The sequence below is a fragment of the Desarmillaria tabescens genome (genome assembly GCF_030435595.1).
Source record: "Desarmillaria tabescens strain CCBAS 213 chromosome Unknown EV420scaffold_126, whole genome shotgun sequence".
NCBI lineage: Eukaryota > Fungi > Basidiomycota > Agaricomycetes > Agaricales > Physalacriaceae > Desarmillaria > Desarmillaria tabescens.
The window spans coordinates 73,074-91,405 of NW_026848425.1; the positions used below are offsets into that span (position 1 = coordinate 73,074).

The following is an 18,332-nucleotide window of genomic DNA, read 5'->3' on the forward strand; positions in this document are numbered from 1 at the left end:
TACCGCGGCGTTTTTGGCGGTTGAGGCGGCACCGGCGGGACCGTGGATCCTTTCCCTTTATCAGGGTGAGAGGGCCCGGCGCCCGGATCATCCATGTCGTCATCGTCCCCTCCTGCGCCTGCGAAGAAGTTGTCGGGGAAGAATCCCCCCATGTCGACGGGAGGAGGCATCGGCTGAGGCCTTCGGTACGGCGCGCATTCAGGCTGGGGCACCTCGGGATTCACCGAGTTCCAGACCAGGGCCGCTCGGTGCCAGGTCTCCACCTCTAAGATATTCTTCATGAGGTATACGTCCCCCATCTGTTTAGCGTGACGATAATCCTCCCCTGCTTCGGAGAAAAGCCACTGCGGGTCTTTCTCCATATCCTCCATCACGATTTCGTACAGCCCGTGCCATGGTAGGAGCTCGAAGATGCTGGGCCTAGGCGTCGGCCCCTGAAGAAGGACCTGCCTTACCGCTGCCATCACCGTTGGCTCCAGAGCCTGGTTTGGGGGTCGACTCGGCATCCTTAGCCTCCTTCCTCTCTCGGGCGAGGCGGTCGATTTTTGTGTTCCTCTTCTGTCTCTCGATGTCTGAGTCCCAGTCGGTGAGCTCTGCCTCGTAGGCGGCCCATGCTCTGGCTCTCCTCTGTAGGTCGGTTCCGGCGTGTCGTACGGCGCCGGCATATCTAACGGCGGCCGCTCGTATTCGGTTTCCGACTTCGAGGGGAGTGGCGTCGGGCTTGAGGGGTAGGTCCCACCAACCTGTGGGTCCCTGGAGGGCGTCTTCTTCGGCGCGACGTATGCGTGCGTCGTGCGCTCTTCCTCGGTCCATTCGGGCCTGGACTTCTGGGGACTCCCGGGCATCTCCTGGGAGTCCGAGGGACTCGACGTACGTGTGATAAAGGAGAGGCCAGGGGCGTTGTGCAGCAGGGATGGGGTCGGCGAAGGCTCGCGCTTGTACTGATGGCTCCCAGTTGGTGACTCCGGCGAGTCGCTCAGAAACGGTAATTGTTCCAAGTTCCTCGGGGTCGAGCTCTCCGTACTCGCTCCAAAGCTCCCCATCCGTCGGCTCGTGCGCGGGGACGGCGGGAGTGGCCGGGGGCGTCTCGGGCCGGTCAGGGACTATGTCGGGCTCTGGCTCGGGCGAGACTCTGGCCACAGGAGTTTCTTCCCTTGGGTCGGCGTAGACCCAACTGGTACGGGGGTACCAGGCGACTGGCTCTCCCCTATTGGTTGGCCAGGAGCCTGAAACAGGCTGTGGCTCAGTTGCACGGGTGGTAGCCGTGGAGGCTCCGAGGCCAAGCTCTCCGGAATCTTCGTTGAAGTCCTCTCTTCTGGACGCTGCGAGCCTTGCTCGATCTCGTGCGTCGTCTGCCGCGATTCTTCGGTCTCGCGCGTTCTCCCAGGTGCTCCCCCACTCGGACGGCTCCCACCTGTTCTGGGAACGTCCGCTCCAGTTGTCTCCGGTATAGGTTGCATCCTCCTCGTCATTCGGATAGAGCTCACCGAGGATGTCTTCGAGTCGGGCTCTTTCGAGGTCGGTGAGCTCGTCGCCTTCGAACTCGGTGTCAGGGCTTTCTTCGCCCGCGACCAGAGGCCTGGTGCCTTGTCCTCGGGCTCCGTCGGAACTTGACTCGCTTTCGACTGGAGAGACGTCGAAGAGGCCCGGTAAGGGCGAGTCTCCTCGGTCGAGGAGTACCCCCCGGGTATCGGTGATGTCGACGGAGTCGTCTGACTCGGCGGTAGCGCTTCTGTAGGAGTCTGTGCTCGACTCTGAGGATCCCGAGCTGGATCGCGACGATGTGTAAAGGGACCCTCCAGGTCCTCTCGGTGTGATGGGTCGGCCATCGTGTAAGGTTTGGGCTGAAGCTGCGGGGATGAAGATTACTGGTGGCGGATATGCCGGGGTCGCTGGGATGTAGTGGAACGGGAGTTGTGCTCGTACGTGCCTTTGTTGACGGCAGCACCGTTGAAGGTAGTACAAGCAGATGAATAAGAAAAAGACGGTAGAAAGTGCGGAGATTATGGGAATGGCGTCGGATAAGGGCATCCGTCCGTGGGCTTATTTTTTGGGTAAACCGACGGTAAGGATAGACCATACGACGGTCAAGGTGATAATAGTTAGGGCAGCGAGGGTCGCGATGATCAGGTTGAGGTCGGTCTCGTAGTTGGAGCCGGTCATCAACGGGATCTCGTCGTCGAATGAGGGGTCAGTCAAGGCTAGCAGTATGACCGCTAACAATGATGCTGACTTTAGAGCAATAGGGAAGGGTTTCGTGGTTCCTTATACCAGGGGTACGTATGCGCCGTACAGAACAACTAGCAGACCTGCTAGAAGGGGTGCAGCGATACAAACCCGGATGAGGGCTAAGGTAAGGAGAACAGTTACTAGAACTGCAAAGATGGGATCGTTAACAAGGTGGGGCAGAATCCACGCGATGACAGCGGCCTGAAGTAGTAGGTCAAAGGGGGTGACCCAAAGAACTACCATGACGAAAAAGTGTATCGGATGAATTTTGAGGTAAGTGCTTTTCCGTTGGTCCACTCGTAACACGCTAACAACCACGAGGTTGTCCTTTCGAACATGCAGCGATGACCTCTCTGGTCAAGCAAGAGGGTATTGCAAGATAAGAACTTGGGCAGCGCTCTTTCTTGGAAGTGACGCTGAGCAAGGTTTGTTGAGCTTCGGCTAAATGTTAGCCACTAACTCTAATCGACTTAGATCAACCAAGGATCGCCACTCGCACTTCGGTGGACGATACACTCGGAGGTCAAAGGGGATGATAGAGAGCCAGCGACGAACTAGATAGTTCGCGAAGTCGTGAGCTTTGAAGTTAGGTAGATTAAACCTTAGCCGAAGCTGGGGTTTAGACCAGCTGAGGCTCTACTTAAATACACGTTGGGTAGACTAAAAATAGGACGGTGAGAATGTCCGATCAGAACCGCAGCATAGAGTAAGCGTGAATGCGTAAGAGAAAGAAGAAGAAATGAATAAACCGTAACAATAACAACATCTTCTCCCAAAGAAGAGCTGATTCTTGAAGAGGATAAGCCGGAATCTCAAATCAGAGCACTGGTATCATGGCCAGGGGCCTGTTCAGAGAACAGGAAATGAAATGGCAAGTTGTAACTACAAGCCTTGAGGCAATCAGCTGATCACTTTAGAGGGTGACCTTGGGAATGTACGGCACGTGTGGTTGAGTCGCATGAATCCATATCTTCCAGTCACGACCGAAGAGCAGAGCACGGCGGTATAGCAAGGAGAGCATCTTTGCATATCTGTGGCTGAATGAAAAAAGAGGTAGTGCCCTTAGACAGTCCCAGAAAGTCGAAAATCACAACAGTATAGCCGTTTCTAGGAGTTTGAAAATACAGGTTGATTTGATAATACGTCGCATAGCCTGAGAAGGATCAGCTAAAAGGAGACGACATAGGTTCAGTATGTTTTAGTACAAATCTTCAGTAAACCTTTGAGCTACCAAAGGTGGGAGGTCTGGGCCCTTACAGACTCGTGCCAGCAGGATCTAATTTTACGACTCATTGAAGGAAGTTGTTTTATTACCGACGGTGTTCCTCAACAGAAACGGGCACGGGACGGGGTCCGTACTGAGTCCTCTTTCCAACCTTATTGCGCCTATGATCTAGGGTTCAATTTGAAGGGACGTCATTGACAGGATATAGAACTGAAAGTGCTAGTCTTAGTAGTCTATGACTCTTAGGAAGATATGATTGCTTGCAATTTACGAGGGATCCCTACTCTTATAAACAACCTGTCTGTATCGGACCGGTCAGCTTGCGGTCCGATTCGATGATTGATTGATCGTCGGTCGAGAGTTGGATATGCGGAGACAATGTGCCAAGGAAGACGCAAGGAAGGGGTAACATTACAGCTGTTTGCATACAGCTTGACAGTCGGGGGCGTTTTCGTGGATGATGGAAGAAGGCTCGGACTTGGTCATGAACCGTGTCTTGGGGGGCTAAAAGGGCCTCCGAGATCGCAAAAATAGCCATAAACAATGGTTTATGACCAAGTCCAAATTACTTTCTTCTCTCGCGCAAAACACATACCACTGTCAAGCTGTATGCAAACAGCTGTAAGACTTGGCACGATAAGCCAGATGGCGGTGAAGTAGATGGGACGGGACATGTGTCGAGATAAGGAATCTGTAGCCCTAGGAGCTGGAAACCGGCAAGCTTGAACAGCCTAATATTAAGGTATCAATAGAGTACATACTGAGGCGTGTGACTTGGATATGAGAAATTTGCCGTTTACTGACAACAGCACAAACTGAGTAGGGACAAAGTACAGCAAACGTTTTACTGAGCGAGTAACTTCGAGCGTCTGCTAATATTAATGAGACTCGATAGCACTTCGAACTGAGCAACGCTAGACGGAGACCTACAACTTGAAGGGCAGGCTGAAGTTCGGGAGAATGTGGCACTCGGACCGGCCCCACCGGATACGCATTCTTTGTCACGTGTTTCGGATTTCAAGTGGCATGTCCATTGTCCATCACATCCAACACCGACACATGTTGCAAGGGCGCCGTGGAGGATTCTACATGTTCTCTGTAGTCTCGCGGCAGAGGCAGATATACATTAAAGATGCCACAGTCAGAGCATTGCAACACGTTCCCTTCGTGTTCGGGTAAGCAAGCCATCCTTCTCCTACATGACGGAAACTGATTTCCAATGCTATACACAGTGCATCGTGTCGAAAACGACATAGCCCAGAAGTTACCGTTGACACAGATCACCGACAGGCTGGCTGGTCGTTGGTATAGGCGACTTTGAGCCTCAAAAAAAGCCGGTGTCGATGACTGCTAGGCGGAAGAAAAAGGTAGGGAGACAAGGATGCTGGTGAGAAAGACTTGCAGAACTGTGCGTTAATTGTCGTCTTTTCTTTGCTTCCAAATCTCACAACTGCTGCTAGCCAATGTCCAACAGTTCTGCTCCCCGCCGAACCGAACTCGTACGGTCCCATCGTGAGCAACTGAGCGAAACAGCATGGGCTACTGTTATCCAAATCACGGAACATCGGCTTCTTTACTACGCTAGCATCTACGATGTCCGATGACCCCATGTTCGGACTACGACTGTTGTCATATTTTATCAGCGTACGGCCCTAGTTTCCATGTCACAATCGCACCGATGTACATTCAGAAATACTGTACCTTTTTGCGAGGTTTACCTGGTGTGTTTTGTAACAATCGACGAGCATAGAAAGGAAGGCGCGGAAGGACTGAACGGAAAGGTTATTGTAACAGGCTGGTATCAAGCCGAGTTTTCCTCCGATGCGACGAGGAAGTTGATGGGGAGAGAATTCTCCGTCGATCCTCTCTGTGGCAATCTCGTTTGTGACAAACGTACTGCGGGTCAGCGTTCTACCCCACTTTGCGGGACGAATGTTACTCCGCTTACTTAATCACCTTTCTCTTTCAATCTTCGTCCCGGTTCTATATCGGAATTTTACCTCCTTGGCCTTCAGAAGTCAGCCAGCGTGTATCCTCTTTGCAGAGCGTTCAGCTCCGCAACAAAATATTGCATACGTGGCATTCAGCATCCATCCACCTCGCCGGTAGACTTTGGGGTTGTTATCAGCGTCTACGGTCCGAAAGGAAGGCAGTGTCTGTCCCAACTTCAATGCCGAGGAGGCCTGTCATATCAGTTCCGGATTTCCTGACTGATATTATTCACATATGACTGATTTTCTCTTTGTACGACGAGTCGACGAGGTTGATAGTAGTTTGCTATTGTTTACCTGAGCTTGTAGTTTAGCAGAGTCGACCAATAAGAACTGTTTCTCTGTTTCTTCGTTGGTGTCGTGTATTCATCACCAGTCAGAGGAAAATATGAGCATTATCTGACTGGCCGACACTTGGTCGACATCCTTGACATGTATTCACTGCCTGATATCACTCTTTTCTTCGAGGTCGATATGGATACCAATGCCAGTTGTCTTCAAGGCCATTATCCCAATAAAGCTCAGCCTGGGAGGCGCCATGCCGTGTAGTCTGGCAGCATGTCTAACTAGTGGACGAGGGACGTATATTCCATCGTTGGCTGGCTTCGAAGGTGATAATCGAAATCCTACCCTATCAAGCAATCACAAAAAACGTTTGGTTCCGCAGCCATCACCGCCAGGCCGAAGCGCAAGACTATCCATCCAAGACTACTTCACCGGCGCCACGTCATCTCAAACTCGGCTACCATAACAACCTATCTCGATAAATAGTACTCTGCTGTACTCATACTCGCCGATGGATCTCCAACTTGCGTTTTCAAGTGCAATAGTGTCCTACCAGAAACTGAGGATCTCTCAAAACTAGCAAGTTATTAGAAGGACGCGAGGGTGGCTTCGTTATGAGGAGAGACCATGTATTTCGCAATTCTCACCCGCGGATGCATACAGTAAAATGTCGTATCGAAGTCTACCTACACACAACACTCAGTCGCACTCTCAGCAACTTTGATTTCTTCGTTGAAGACGTGACAGACTCAGCTAAAATGGGCTTTGCCGGTGCGGTATTTTGTTGTGTAAATCTGTCCTCCATAATGATTCGACTACTCTGAACCAGCATTGGTCTCTCATCTGTATGGAGGATGAATTCACTACAGCACTCCGATGTACATTACAATGGCGCCACGGGAATTTTACAGGATTTCACATATTCCCGATAGTCATAAGGACGGCAGAGGCGGATATGTATAGTAGATGCATCAGTTGGTGCACCGCACCGCGTCTCGTCTCCTTTGTATCCGGGTAAACCTTGTCCTTTTCGTACATGATAGAAACTTATTGATAATGCTATACACAGTGCATGATGCATGATACCATGCACGACCTAGCTCCGAGGTACCCCGTCGAAGCAGAAAACCAACAGGCTGGATGGTCGCTGGCATAGGTGAGTTGGAATCTCAGAAAAACAACTGGTATACCAGGCGGAAGAAAGAAGCTTGGAGATTAGGATGTTAGCCAGGAGGACACAAGCGTGTGTATATCGTCTTTCTTCCTCTGTTTCTCAATCTTACAGCTGTCGCTAGCCATCTGTTCCGCTTGACCATTCACTGATGCCCAAGACGCGCCGTATGGCTTCGTCCATCACAATTATGCACAATTGAGCAGAGCAAATTATGGGCTACGACTGTCGGAATCGAATGTCGGACATTATTATCTCCCTTGACAGCCCTGGTATCTACGACGACGCACTGCAGTACACCTAACCCCCACCACTCCTCAGCCCTGCAAGAGGCATGACCCCATCATCACAATCGGCTACGTCGCACGGGAATTCGGTGAATAATCTATAACCCTAGCCGAAGCTGCTGATTTCCATGCCGCTGCTGAAACGTAAGAAATGCCGCTGCGCGTTTGCGAGATTTCCCAGCTCACTACCGACAGGCGTTACGGAATTGCGGGAGAACAGAGATTGCAGAGGAAGCTGTAAACGGCAAGGTAAATGGGACCAACTAGTATCGAGACAACCTTCATTTGGTGTTCTATGGGCTCCAAAAAACTTTGTAGGACATGGAACTGCTACCCGTTTGAGCGTCGACTTTGCATTGACCTCGAGCACGAGCAGAAAACCGATTCTGTCAATTTGCATGTACCCGATAAATGAATTATGACATCAATTTCACCAATCGTGCATAAGCGAGGATGTGACCACGGACCTCAAAAATGGCAGGAAGGAAATGCAGGCGTTGGAGAAATGCCAGTAACGAAACACGCCAATCAGAGAAAAAGCCCGTCCGCAGCGGCACACGAACCATGAAACTCATGAAACGCAGGCACCGGACACAACTGACAAAGCTTGCCATTTGGAAAAACAGCGTACCTGCAAGGCTTTACCTCCAATACTATCTAACCAGCAACCGGATCAGATTTGACTGTCATCGCTCACACAGGTACGGCCGCTGTCGCAGACCTTTTCAACAGCACACCGTAAATGTAGAAATTTAGGACATCCTGACTATAGTACCTATACCTAACTTTTCGGAAAGTGAATGAGACTTGCTGAAATTTCGTCCGATATCAAAAGTTCCAAGACGGCGTGAAATTTATCTCAAATCAAAGAAAGCAGGAATGGATCACGAGATTCCGGTGTTCGAACCGAAGCTAATTGTTTCCAGCTACCCTGAATCAATGCCGAAAGCATCTGTTTCGGTACATACTTCGGCAAGACCAGTACTGAAAATGTGAGTGCTACCGGAATCCCGTCTGGAATACTTTATTTCGGTATCCGTGTTAGGCAAAGCCGAAACTAAGGTTTGGGGCGTCCTGGGCCGGAACGGGGTCATGAATCCTAATTTGGGTATACTGGATGTCGGCACGGGAATCAAAGGTCTGGGCATGCATTCCGGGCCCCCGCAAACCTTAGGTTTACCATCTGCCGAAACTTTGCCCTGAACGGAGGCTTTCGTCACTAGTTCAGGGAATTCCTGAATCTTTGCTTTCAGAGCTCGATTACGGCAGCCTGGATTGAAATTCGATATCTTACATTCCGGGGATGATTCAATGCCTTCTTGAACCTTTGGTATGGCTACCAGTATCAGTAAGTCCTGTTTTTCACATGAAATCTTAGGTATAGGCAAGTAAATCCGACTCTCTCAAATTTCCGCATTCCCGGAGTGCAGGCTCACGCAGCAACTCTTATTTTAGAATGGTGGCGCTGTCTCTATGGATTCGACATCTCCTCCGATTCTTTCGCTCCGTCTCTCGCTTCTGCACTTAATATAACTCGGAAAATGACTCCCGCTTCACGATCTAATCTTCAGTAATGCCTCGAGTTGGGCCTGAGAGCGCTGGCTTCTAAGTACTCGTAGTAGGATGAGCGAGCGAGCGCCTTCCATTACCTGGGTGCTCTATGAGCTCTCTCTATCTCTTTTCTATCTTGTACGACATGCAGTTGTATACATACTTCTCCTAAACTAGCTGGACAGCCTGGACTCTTGGATATCTGAATTCATTTATTCGTTCCTTGTTTGTTTACGTCTTGTACTTCGGTTTCTTATCTACATTTCGGTTTTTTCTTCGTTGTCCTGTCCTGTCTGTCTGTCTCTATTGCATGTACCAAAATGAAAATCAGGGGTTAAAAGAGATGAAAGCTGCTTTCCTGTGAATCGTGAGCGTCGTCATCCGACCACCGCCCCTCCACAGGGCACACAGGACTTGCGGGAAGCATGTGCATCGATTGATATAGGTCAAACCTCATGATCCATCGCATTCACGCTCGTCTAGAACAGTGGTGTACGCCGTCGAAGACTCGGGGCCGTGTCAGCCCTGCGTGCTATTTATACATCATTCATATTACCCCACTGTATTAAGGTCATCGTCGCAGACGTACAAGTGCCTCGGCTGCATACTATTTCGTGATGAGATCGCGCAGTAACGCCAACAGTACACGGAGGTGTTCCTCCGAGTAACCAGGATGGGGTCTTTGACAGAGCGGTGAGGTTTTCCAGGAATCAATTCAAGTTTATTGATTAGCCTGGCATGTATTAGTAAACTTTCTCACATGTTTCCTCATGTGAATTCGAGCACGTTCGAAACGGATTTTGCGGGAATTCCGTTCGAAAGATTTCATCTGAATTGCTTTTCCTAGGATTAAAAGGGCCTTTTCATATATGCTCTCATCGTATGGTGCTAGCTGCTGCTGCCGAACTAGGCTTATCTGAATCGTTGGATGCCCTTCAAATGTCCTTCATGTAGTAAGAAGTAGGTAAGCCTTGAAATCACCTTTAGTATGATATACAATCGAGTCTCTCTATATTTCCAGGACCCGGAAACTGATCTCCGGGTTTCTCAGCATTTCTATTCACTCACGCCGGGCTGTGTACAGAAGAATGCTACCGAAATCTTATCGCAAGCCGATTATAAAAGCTGCAGACAAGACCAGTATTTAGATCTTTACCAGCCCTTCAAATCGTTCTCATGAACGCCAACGTAGCAGCCAAAGGCGTCTCTTTCTTCACGCCCGAGCAAAACCCCCCTGCTGGGACCGCCGCCCCTTCCCAACCCGATGATAAACCTATACCGCTTCTTTTCCAGCCGCTCACGATACGAGGGTTAACTGTGCAGAACAGGATTTTTGTAAGTCATCTTACGAGGCCATGACAACGTCCTCAATGGCCCCTTGGTATAGGTATCGCCCATGTGCCAGTATTCAGCGAAGGATGGCAAGATAACCCCCTGGCATTTCGCGCATCGTTCGTTTTATATGTTCCTTAATTAATAGTATCTCATCGTCTCATAGTTGGCGGCATCTTCACCCGTGGTCCTGGACTTACATTCACCGAAGCTACATCCGTCGTTCCAGAGGGCCGCATCACTCCCGAAGATGCTGGTATCTGGTTGGACGAACATGCGGCTCTCTGGGCGCCTATCGTCGAGTTCGCGCATTCGCAGAACCAGAAGATCGCCATGCAGCTGGGACACGCTGGCCGAAAAGCGTCCATCACCGCACCATGGTTACCTGGCCCTAAATTGGCGACGGAGGAGCTCGGAGGATGGGCTGATAATGTCTATGCTGCGTCACCGCTTCGATTCAATGACGACTATCCGTTGCCGAAGGAGATGTCGAGGGAGAGGATCAAAGAGGTGGTGGACGCATTCAGGAAGGCGGCAGAGAGAGCTGTGAAAGTCGGGTTCGATGCTCTCGAGGTCCATGGTGGACATGGCTACTTGCTGTTTGGGTTCATGAGTCCAACTAGTAACCATCGCACCGATGAATATGGTGGAAGCTTTGAAAACCGTATTCGTTTCGCTTTGGAAGTAATCGACGCGATTAGGTCTGTGATGCCTCCCGGCATGCCACTTTTCTACAGGTGAGTCGGTTTGATTGGTACCAATGGTCGGCTACTAACACGTTTGTTCGCTAGAATATCAGGCAGTGAATGTGTAGAACAGACGCTCCCCGATATCACCTCGTGGCGTTCGGAGGATACCGTCAGAATCGCGCCTATTCTCGCAGCTCACGGTGTTGATGTTTTGGATGTGTCGGCTGGCGGCAACAACAACAAGCAGAAGATTATTCCTGGTCCTGCGTACCAGTCACCGTTAGCACATGCCGTGAGGAGAACCAATCCTGGATTGTTGGTCGCCACCGTAGGAGGTATAACTGACGGTCACACCGCGCAAGGCGTGTTGGAAGACGGTCTAGCTGATGTGGTATTGTGCGGTAGAGCCTTCCAACAGAATCCAGGTCTCGTGCTAAGATATGCGCAAGACCTTGGTGTAGATATACATCTTGCGCACCAGATACAATGGGGATACAAGATGGGGAGGACTCGACGGGGAAAAGCCAACTAGTAGACTTCCTTTAGTATAGAGCATTTTCAATAGTGTAGAGCATTTGAGTAAAGCAATCCGGGACTACAAGCGTTTCAACCTGTAGAGATTCGAGACAGTTTTATGACAGAAAGCCGCTGGTAAGCGTCGAGATATTTGTCAGGGTGACATTCGTAGGGCATCGTGGACACAGAACAGAGTGTACGAGTTGATACTTTATCACTTGTGGAAAGAACTTCGGGAAAACAGGGCATTGAGAGTTGATCCCTAGCTCGACGTAACGGCTTGATAGTCGAGAGTATAGTATGCAGCAAAACACCAGCTTGAAGAATATCTTCTTAGATTGATAGCTTCGTATCGAGTGAAGGAACCAAGAAGAAACGCTCACCGGCACACGGACCGACTGTAGCGATCTCTACCACGTGCACTTAACTCCTCACCTGGACCACCACGGACCAACATTATCATGCGTCACGGATGTCGCTAAGGACGATTTCGCAGGAGCTGAGATATGTTCAGCAGCGGTGGATATATACTAGGGACTGACAGTCGAAGTCCCTTTGCGTTTTGGTAAGACAATTGTCTTTCTCTTGCGTTGCAGAAATTTATCAGTATACACAGAGTATGGATACAGGACGTAGATTCAGCCTAGGCCTATTCCGCATACTCCCCGTTGGAATAGCGCAACAATGGAGCAGATGGTCATTGACGACCTACTCAGAAAAAACGTCGACGTTGGTGACCACTGCGCTGGAGGGTGTTAGTTAAGAAGACTTGCAGATCTGTGCGTTAATTATTTTTTTTCTTTACTTCTCAAACTCATAGCTATTGCTAGTAATCGTTCCTGCTTTATCATCATTGCTGAAGTCTCATGCCCCGGCATCTGTCGCACTCGTGCAGCCAAGCGAAACAGGGCATGGGCTCCAACTATCCAAATCATGGAATACCGGTCCCTTTACCACACTGGCACTTACGGCGAGCGATGTCCACATATCGACACCCACCACTGTGAGGAGTTGCAGGAGGCACGATGACCGTCGTCATCACGCTATCAGCTACCATATTGACCAGGCAAGGGTGCGGGAAAAAGTTGGTGCATTACCTTGAACTCTGTAGGACGAGCCTCACGGACGATGCAGACACCACACTTGGGACGAAATCATGATACTGCCTGGGCGTCGCCGACAATACTACCCAGCAATGTTGGCTTCGCTTCCACCATGGCATGATAATAGCGCATACATGCAGGTCTTGGAATGGGTACGTGACCATTTTTTCTCTAGCAAATGTCCAATCTCACTGTTGAGACTAGGCGCGACAGTCTCCAAGAGCACGCTCATTGCTGCTTCACTGCTACCAATCAGAATGAAAGACGAGCAATTCGTCCACCGGTCAAACCTTGGCCCAGAGTCCTGGCATGCATTTCATGACCTCATATCACTCTTATCACTGTGATTCAATGTGGACGTGAATACCAGCATCAGTCACCTTCAAGGTCGTTTGTCTCAGAAAGGCTCAGCCCAAGCAACGTCATCCTGTGTATTACAGACTAGCAGCGGGCCATCCAGCGGACGGGGTATGGATACATTCTGTTGTTGGCTCGTCTCAAAATTGATGAATCAATGTTGCAGATACTGTCTGAACCTCGACAACTTGGTGCCGACATCCGATGTCAAAGCTCTCACAGCAAGGTTTGGCGCCGCTACCTCCCAGCGCGAGCGACTGTCCATACCCATCATCCAAGACTGCTTCACTGGTGCCGCCATCTCAGACACGGCCGCCATAGTGGCCCATCTCGATGAAACGTACCCCTCTCGGGATCTGTGCTCATACCCAGCGCGTACCTCGCTACGTTAGGGCTGTGGGCCTGGTCGTTCCTTCTTGGGACCTTATGCCGGTACCAACATCAACACCCACTTGGACGATGATACCCCACCTTCCCTTCTCCGACGCAGTAATCGACGCTTTCGCTTTCCTTCCAGCCATCCCTCCTCCCGTACTGAACGAAAAGGATGAAAAGTACGATGGCGGTGTCGGCGGAGTTCCAAAGATGCAGGTTCCAGAGGGCGAAGTGTGAGAGAAGCTATCTGCAAATGCGAAAGAGAACCTTGAAGGATAAGCAAGTGGTTTGAGGGATGTGATGGTGACTTTACGTGGAGAGTATCGTGCTTCGTAAACACGGCGATTTCCCCGTTGTTGTGGTTTACAAGGAGGATGGTTAGGACGAAGAGTAGGATGGAATGATGGGGGAAGTACCTGAGAGCTTCCGACCGCGTGACACGCTGTTGTAGGAAAAGGCGTTGAATCACCACTCAGTTCCACAGGCAGATTCCTTGAAGCGCCATCACTATCATATCATACGGTATCCGACGTCGACACGGAATAGTACGATGGGTACTACTCGATAAACTTTATTAGCCTGAGCTTGTTTAAAGATTAGATCCAGATGAGATGAGTGACAATACGTAAAACCTGAGTGACAAATTTCAAGAACGAGGTACTGACGTTGTGCGATGAATGCAGGCCTCAAGTCGGTGGCTGTGCAAGCTGACCTCGAGTCGACGGGGTCGATGATAGTTTACTATTATTTACCTGAGCTTGTATTTAGCAGAGTCGACCTCTACCTATGATTTCTGCTGGTCCCCCTTTCTGACCGCAACACTGCGTCACTTCTCTGGACCTTGGACGTTGGTCTTGGTGAAGCGTACGCGCTGATTGCTGCTAACGTTTTCGAAAATTATATTCAAAATACCCAACGAAACCACTCCGTCTGCCCAAACCTCCACCGACCACGACAATTCCCAGCGAAACATATCCACCGCGCTCTCCCCCTCTTTTCAACGTTATCCATGGTCTTCGTTACCGGGATGAAGAAGAATATTCGCTCATTTTCAACCAACACTACCGCCAGGAAAGATCTGAGCATGAGGACACCGACGTTCTTGGACTCTCCAGTAGGGCTTCGCACCGTCACCGTATAGTACGGTTGTACGGGTGCCGTCATACGGGTACCGTATCCGTTCCGTCTGGCAAAAGACTTTGCCCAGACACGGACGGTATACGGATATCCCGTCGCCCGTTAACAACCGTATAAAGACGGCCGTTATACGGCGCTCGACGGCCGTGTGGGTTGTCTAAAAATAACCCTCATCAGAGCACGCTATACGTGTGTTTACCATGTGCTCAACATCGTACCACGATGCGCTAGCACTGCGATCTCTTCAACGCTACAGCTAGCTCTTATTTCGCTCGCTCACATGAAGCTCTATTTCTTATGGCAGGCATAAATACTTGCTCTTCCCTACTTCTGCTGCCTCTGCCCTACTCCTGTTCATCCCTTTACTACCCGCTCATGTTTCGAAATACATTGCCCACGGGTGGCCGGTGCACCTGTCAAATATGGCGAGTAATACATTTTCCCACTACCTTACGGCCGTATTGACGACCGGCACGGCCGTCTATATACCCGTACCGTACCGTCAGCCTAGTTCTGAGAGCCTTGACGGTACGGTATACGGACCAGCCGTCGCCCGTCACTGTACCGTGGCTATACGGCCGTATACCGTATACGGTACGGTGCGAAGCCCTACTCTCCAGTTCCGGGTTCGGGTTGACGGATTCTGATTCTTACCAAGGGAAAAGAGCTAGGCAGCCTTCTCAGTAGGACAACTTAGTCAACAATTTTTGTAGATAAATAAGTAAATAGGAATTTTATTTTCAATTACTCATCACTATGGGAACCTGTTCAATTCAAGTCGTATAAAAAAACTTTATTTTAAGAAGAGATTTGAAAACGAATGATGGTGTTGTGTCACAGAATGTCACAACAATCCCACCAGATGAGATTCTGGATAAGCTCAGGGTATGAGTAGTACCCATCGTAATAATACTGGTCGAGACGGTCCTAGAGGAACAGAAACTTTTTTAGCACATGCTTGAATTTGATGCCAATGACGAAATCTGCGATCGTCTAAATCTTTATTACATAGATCATTGAGCGCTTCGCAGGAAATGAATCCAGATTCTTACTCGTGGTCAAGATGATGATTCAGCAACACTGGGCATGCATTCTGGTGACAGGGCTTCTATTAATACTTTATTTGTATACTGATTCCTTCGAATTGAAAACTGGTCATCGTAGGTCCGAGTCGATATAATAATGCAAATCTTTGTTTATTGACGTCCTTGGTAGTATTGCACTCCCCAGCAGCAGGAAGGGCAACATCCGTCGATGTTGGGTGCTATCGTAGGTGTTAGCGTGAAATGACGGGAAAAATACACGATATACAATACTGCTCGGGATATCGAAGGCTAGAGACTTGGGTTAGGAAGACGGCGATTCGGGTAAGCCAGTGTAGACGTACTATTGCCAACAGGTATGGGAACAGGTTGGCGGTTTGCAGCTCTCAGGATGGAATAGACTAAACTTGCATTTGGAATCTTCGCATCGAATCTGGGAAACGTTTAAAGTGAGAAAACCCAAGGAACAGAGGTGAATAAGATTGTGCATTTATTGACATACAATTTTTTCAGGCTAAATGGACAGCGATTAACAAGGTCGGTGATTGATATGAGGACATACGAGGTTGACGGTATGACCGCATTGGAGGTAGACATTCCTGACTCTATACATAAGTGATAAGCAGGGACTGGATATTGATGCAGTAGGGAGGTTCTGCTCACTGGCGACGGCGGCACATTGTGTTTTTGGGCAAGACGCGAAGAGACGCAACACGCCTGGGAAGTCGAAAGAGGAGGCTGAGAGGATAGATACCAGAGATACTACTCGCATTATAAACCAAGGTCAACGATTGTGCTGACTACAAGTAGTTTATGCCGAGTTGACCGGGACTTGCACAGTCATAATATTGGTGCTAAGCTGTGTCGAATAAAGAGCTAAGGCTCAGACCACGCTACCGAGTCTATCGTGGAAGGGCCGTCAAGGCTGAACATATCATTCTACGGGAGTTAGAATTTTGGTGAGAAGACAGCGGAAGATGTGAAGTCACTCACCTTTTAAGACAGAGGACCTGCCTTTGGTGGTGGTGTTTCTAAGCAGTCTGGATATACAACAAAAAGATACGCAATCCCGTCGATCCGTATTAGTAGACGGAACAGAATGCGGCTGCATGACGCGTCAGCCCAGTGATGGGTGAAACTGACCTAAAAATGGAGGCTATGACTCGAGCACAAGAGATCAACTCACTGAACACAGTTTGATAGTAGACGACCCGGGTTGGTGGTAATCATCGAGGCATTATCAGAGTGATATTTACAAGGGTATAAGAATTGCATACTAATTATTTTCATTGCGGCTATACACCATCTTTTCAGCATTAGCTTCCTATTTTTGTCGTCCAATTTAATATTTTATCACCTGGCGAAGATTGCCTGAGGCTGGGAAGGCGAGAGGCGATAACAGGAAGTGGTTGGATAATCAAGAAGATTTTGTTAACTTCTTGCGATCGGGCCGGAACAAATATTCACCAGCACACAGACGCTTCTATCGAACTGTGGCGAATCGCTGTGCAAGTTCCCTTTATCTCCTCGGATCTCCTCGGATCGGCCTAACAGTGAACCCTTTGGACGGGCTATTATCAGCCGGCAGGTCTTCGGCATGAGGTCAAAGGCACGTGAAAAATTCGAACTTCACCTATCCTCTATCTCCTCCCGCCATGGACCAACATGCGCTACGAACGCCGCTATCAAAGATTTTGCAGGAGCCGAAGTATACTCAGCATTCTTGGAACGTTGACTTGAAAATTTAAAGTAAAAGACTTGTGTTCATTTTCTCAACCTCATGTGTCCGCGTCATGCGACCAGAATAAGTGCCATTACCAGGGAGAACCAGGAACGAGAATTGCACACAAGAAATGCTGGATGGGTGCTAGTATCGAGGTCTTAAAGTTACCAATGCGCTGAGGAAGGTGTTAATTAAGGAGATTTGAAGATCTGTGCGTTAAACGTCTTTTTTCTTTGGCCTCAAACTCACGGCTGTCCGCTCTATAGCCATTGGTTTTGTTTCACCATCTTCGCTAGAGACTCGTGACATATGCCCCGTCTGTCACATTTGTGTACAATCGAGCGAAACAGATTCCGGGCTACGACCTTTCAAATCGCGGAAAGCCGGCCTCTATACCACGCCGGCATGTGCAGCGATGATCACCACATGTCAGCATCACCATATCCCCACCTCTGCGAGGGGCAGGCGGCATCACAGTCATCGTCACACTATCAGCTACGATATTGACCGACAGGGTGCTTGACGATGTCGTGAAAATCCGACGTGCATTCTAGAGTGGCTGAAAACCCGTGAATGGAAAGGACGTTGGACGAGACGACCTCCATATTGGTACTATGAGAGAGTTTCTGGGGAGAAAGAGGAGTCGCTATGGCCGACCCTCGCCATACGACCTCGTCAGTGACTGAAAGTGTACTGCGGGACAAGGTTTCACTCCACTCAGCGGGGCGAACCCATACTCAACTTGTTTCGCTCGTCCTCCCTCCCTCAATCGTCGTTGGCTCGTATAACTTCATCGCCACCAACACCATGGGCCTGATTGGCCGAGACTTAGCCCAAAGTTTTGGCATGCGTTTCGCTGGTTCAGACCACTCTCTTCTTGATGTGATTTGGCGCGGTCGTAAACATCGGAACCAATCGCCCTCAAGGCCGTTATCACGAAAAGGCTCATTGCGCGCAATGCCATCACGCATTACAGACCGGCAGCGCGCCCACCCAGCAGACGAGGCAAGTACACACATTTCGTCACTTGCTCGTCTCGAAACTGACGGATCTATGTTGCAGATATTTTCCGATCTTGAAGCCTTAGCACACGAAGTTGTTTGTGTTCGGCGTCAAAGCTCTTGCGAAAAAGATTGGCGCCGCTACCATTAGCCCGAAGTGCACGCAACTTTCTATATCCATCATACAAGGCTACTTCACTAGATCGGTCATTTGAAATAAGGCCACCATGGTAGCCTATCTCGACCACCGATGGACCTCTGGCCTGCCTTCTCAAATGCTACCTTTCTACATCCCACCTGTTCTTCGCAATGAACGA

The 18,332-nt window shown here is 49.6% G+C and overlaps 3 protein-coding genes across 3 annotated transcripts; all 3 read left to right on the forward strand.

Moving 5' to 3' along the window:
* Nucleotides 1-9,915: 9,915 nt before the first annotated feature.
* EV420DRAFT_1672282 (FMN-linked oxidoreductase) lies at nucleotides 9,916-11,292 on the forward strand (the record flags this gene model as incomplete). The annotated part of the gene is made up of 4 exons (XM_060479084.1): nucleotides 9,916-10,074; nucleotides 10,127-10,190; nucleotides 10,238-10,808; nucleotides 10,863-11,292. The coding sequence occupies 4 exons, from the start codon at nucleotides 9,916-9,918 to the stop codon at nucleotides 11,290-11,292; spliced, it is 1,224 nt and encodes a 407-aa protein (XP_060322279.1).
* A 668-nt stretch (nucleotides 11,293-11,960) lies between these two features.
* Nucleotides 11,961-13,348, forward strand: EV420DRAFT_1487505 (uncharacterized protein; the record flags this gene model as incomplete). The annotated part of the gene is made up of 6 exons (XM_060470531.1): nucleotides 11,961-12,030; nucleotides 12,107-12,348; nucleotides 12,388-12,531; nucleotides 12,750-12,766; nucleotides 12,903-13,076; nucleotides 13,129-13,348. 6 exons carry the CDS (start codon nucleotides 11,961-11,963, stop codon nucleotides 13,346-13,348), a joined length of 867 nt encoding a protein of 288 aa, XP_060322280.1.
* A 1,322-nt stretch (nucleotides 13,349-14,670) lies between these two features.
* Nucleotides 14,671-15,910, forward strand: EV420DRAFT_1487506 (uncharacterized protein; the record flags this gene model as incomplete). The annotated part of the gene is made up of 7 exons (XM_060470532.1): nucleotides 14,671-14,847; nucleotides 15,089-15,133; nucleotides 15,261-15,412; nucleotides 15,464-15,517; nucleotides 15,582-15,615; nucleotides 15,648-15,763; nucleotides 15,805-15,910. 7 exons carry the CDS (start codon nucleotides 14,671-14,673, stop codon nucleotides 15,908-15,910), a joined length of 684 nt encoding a protein of 227 aa, XP_060322281.1.
* Nucleotides 15,911-18,332: the final 2,422 nt, after the last annotated feature.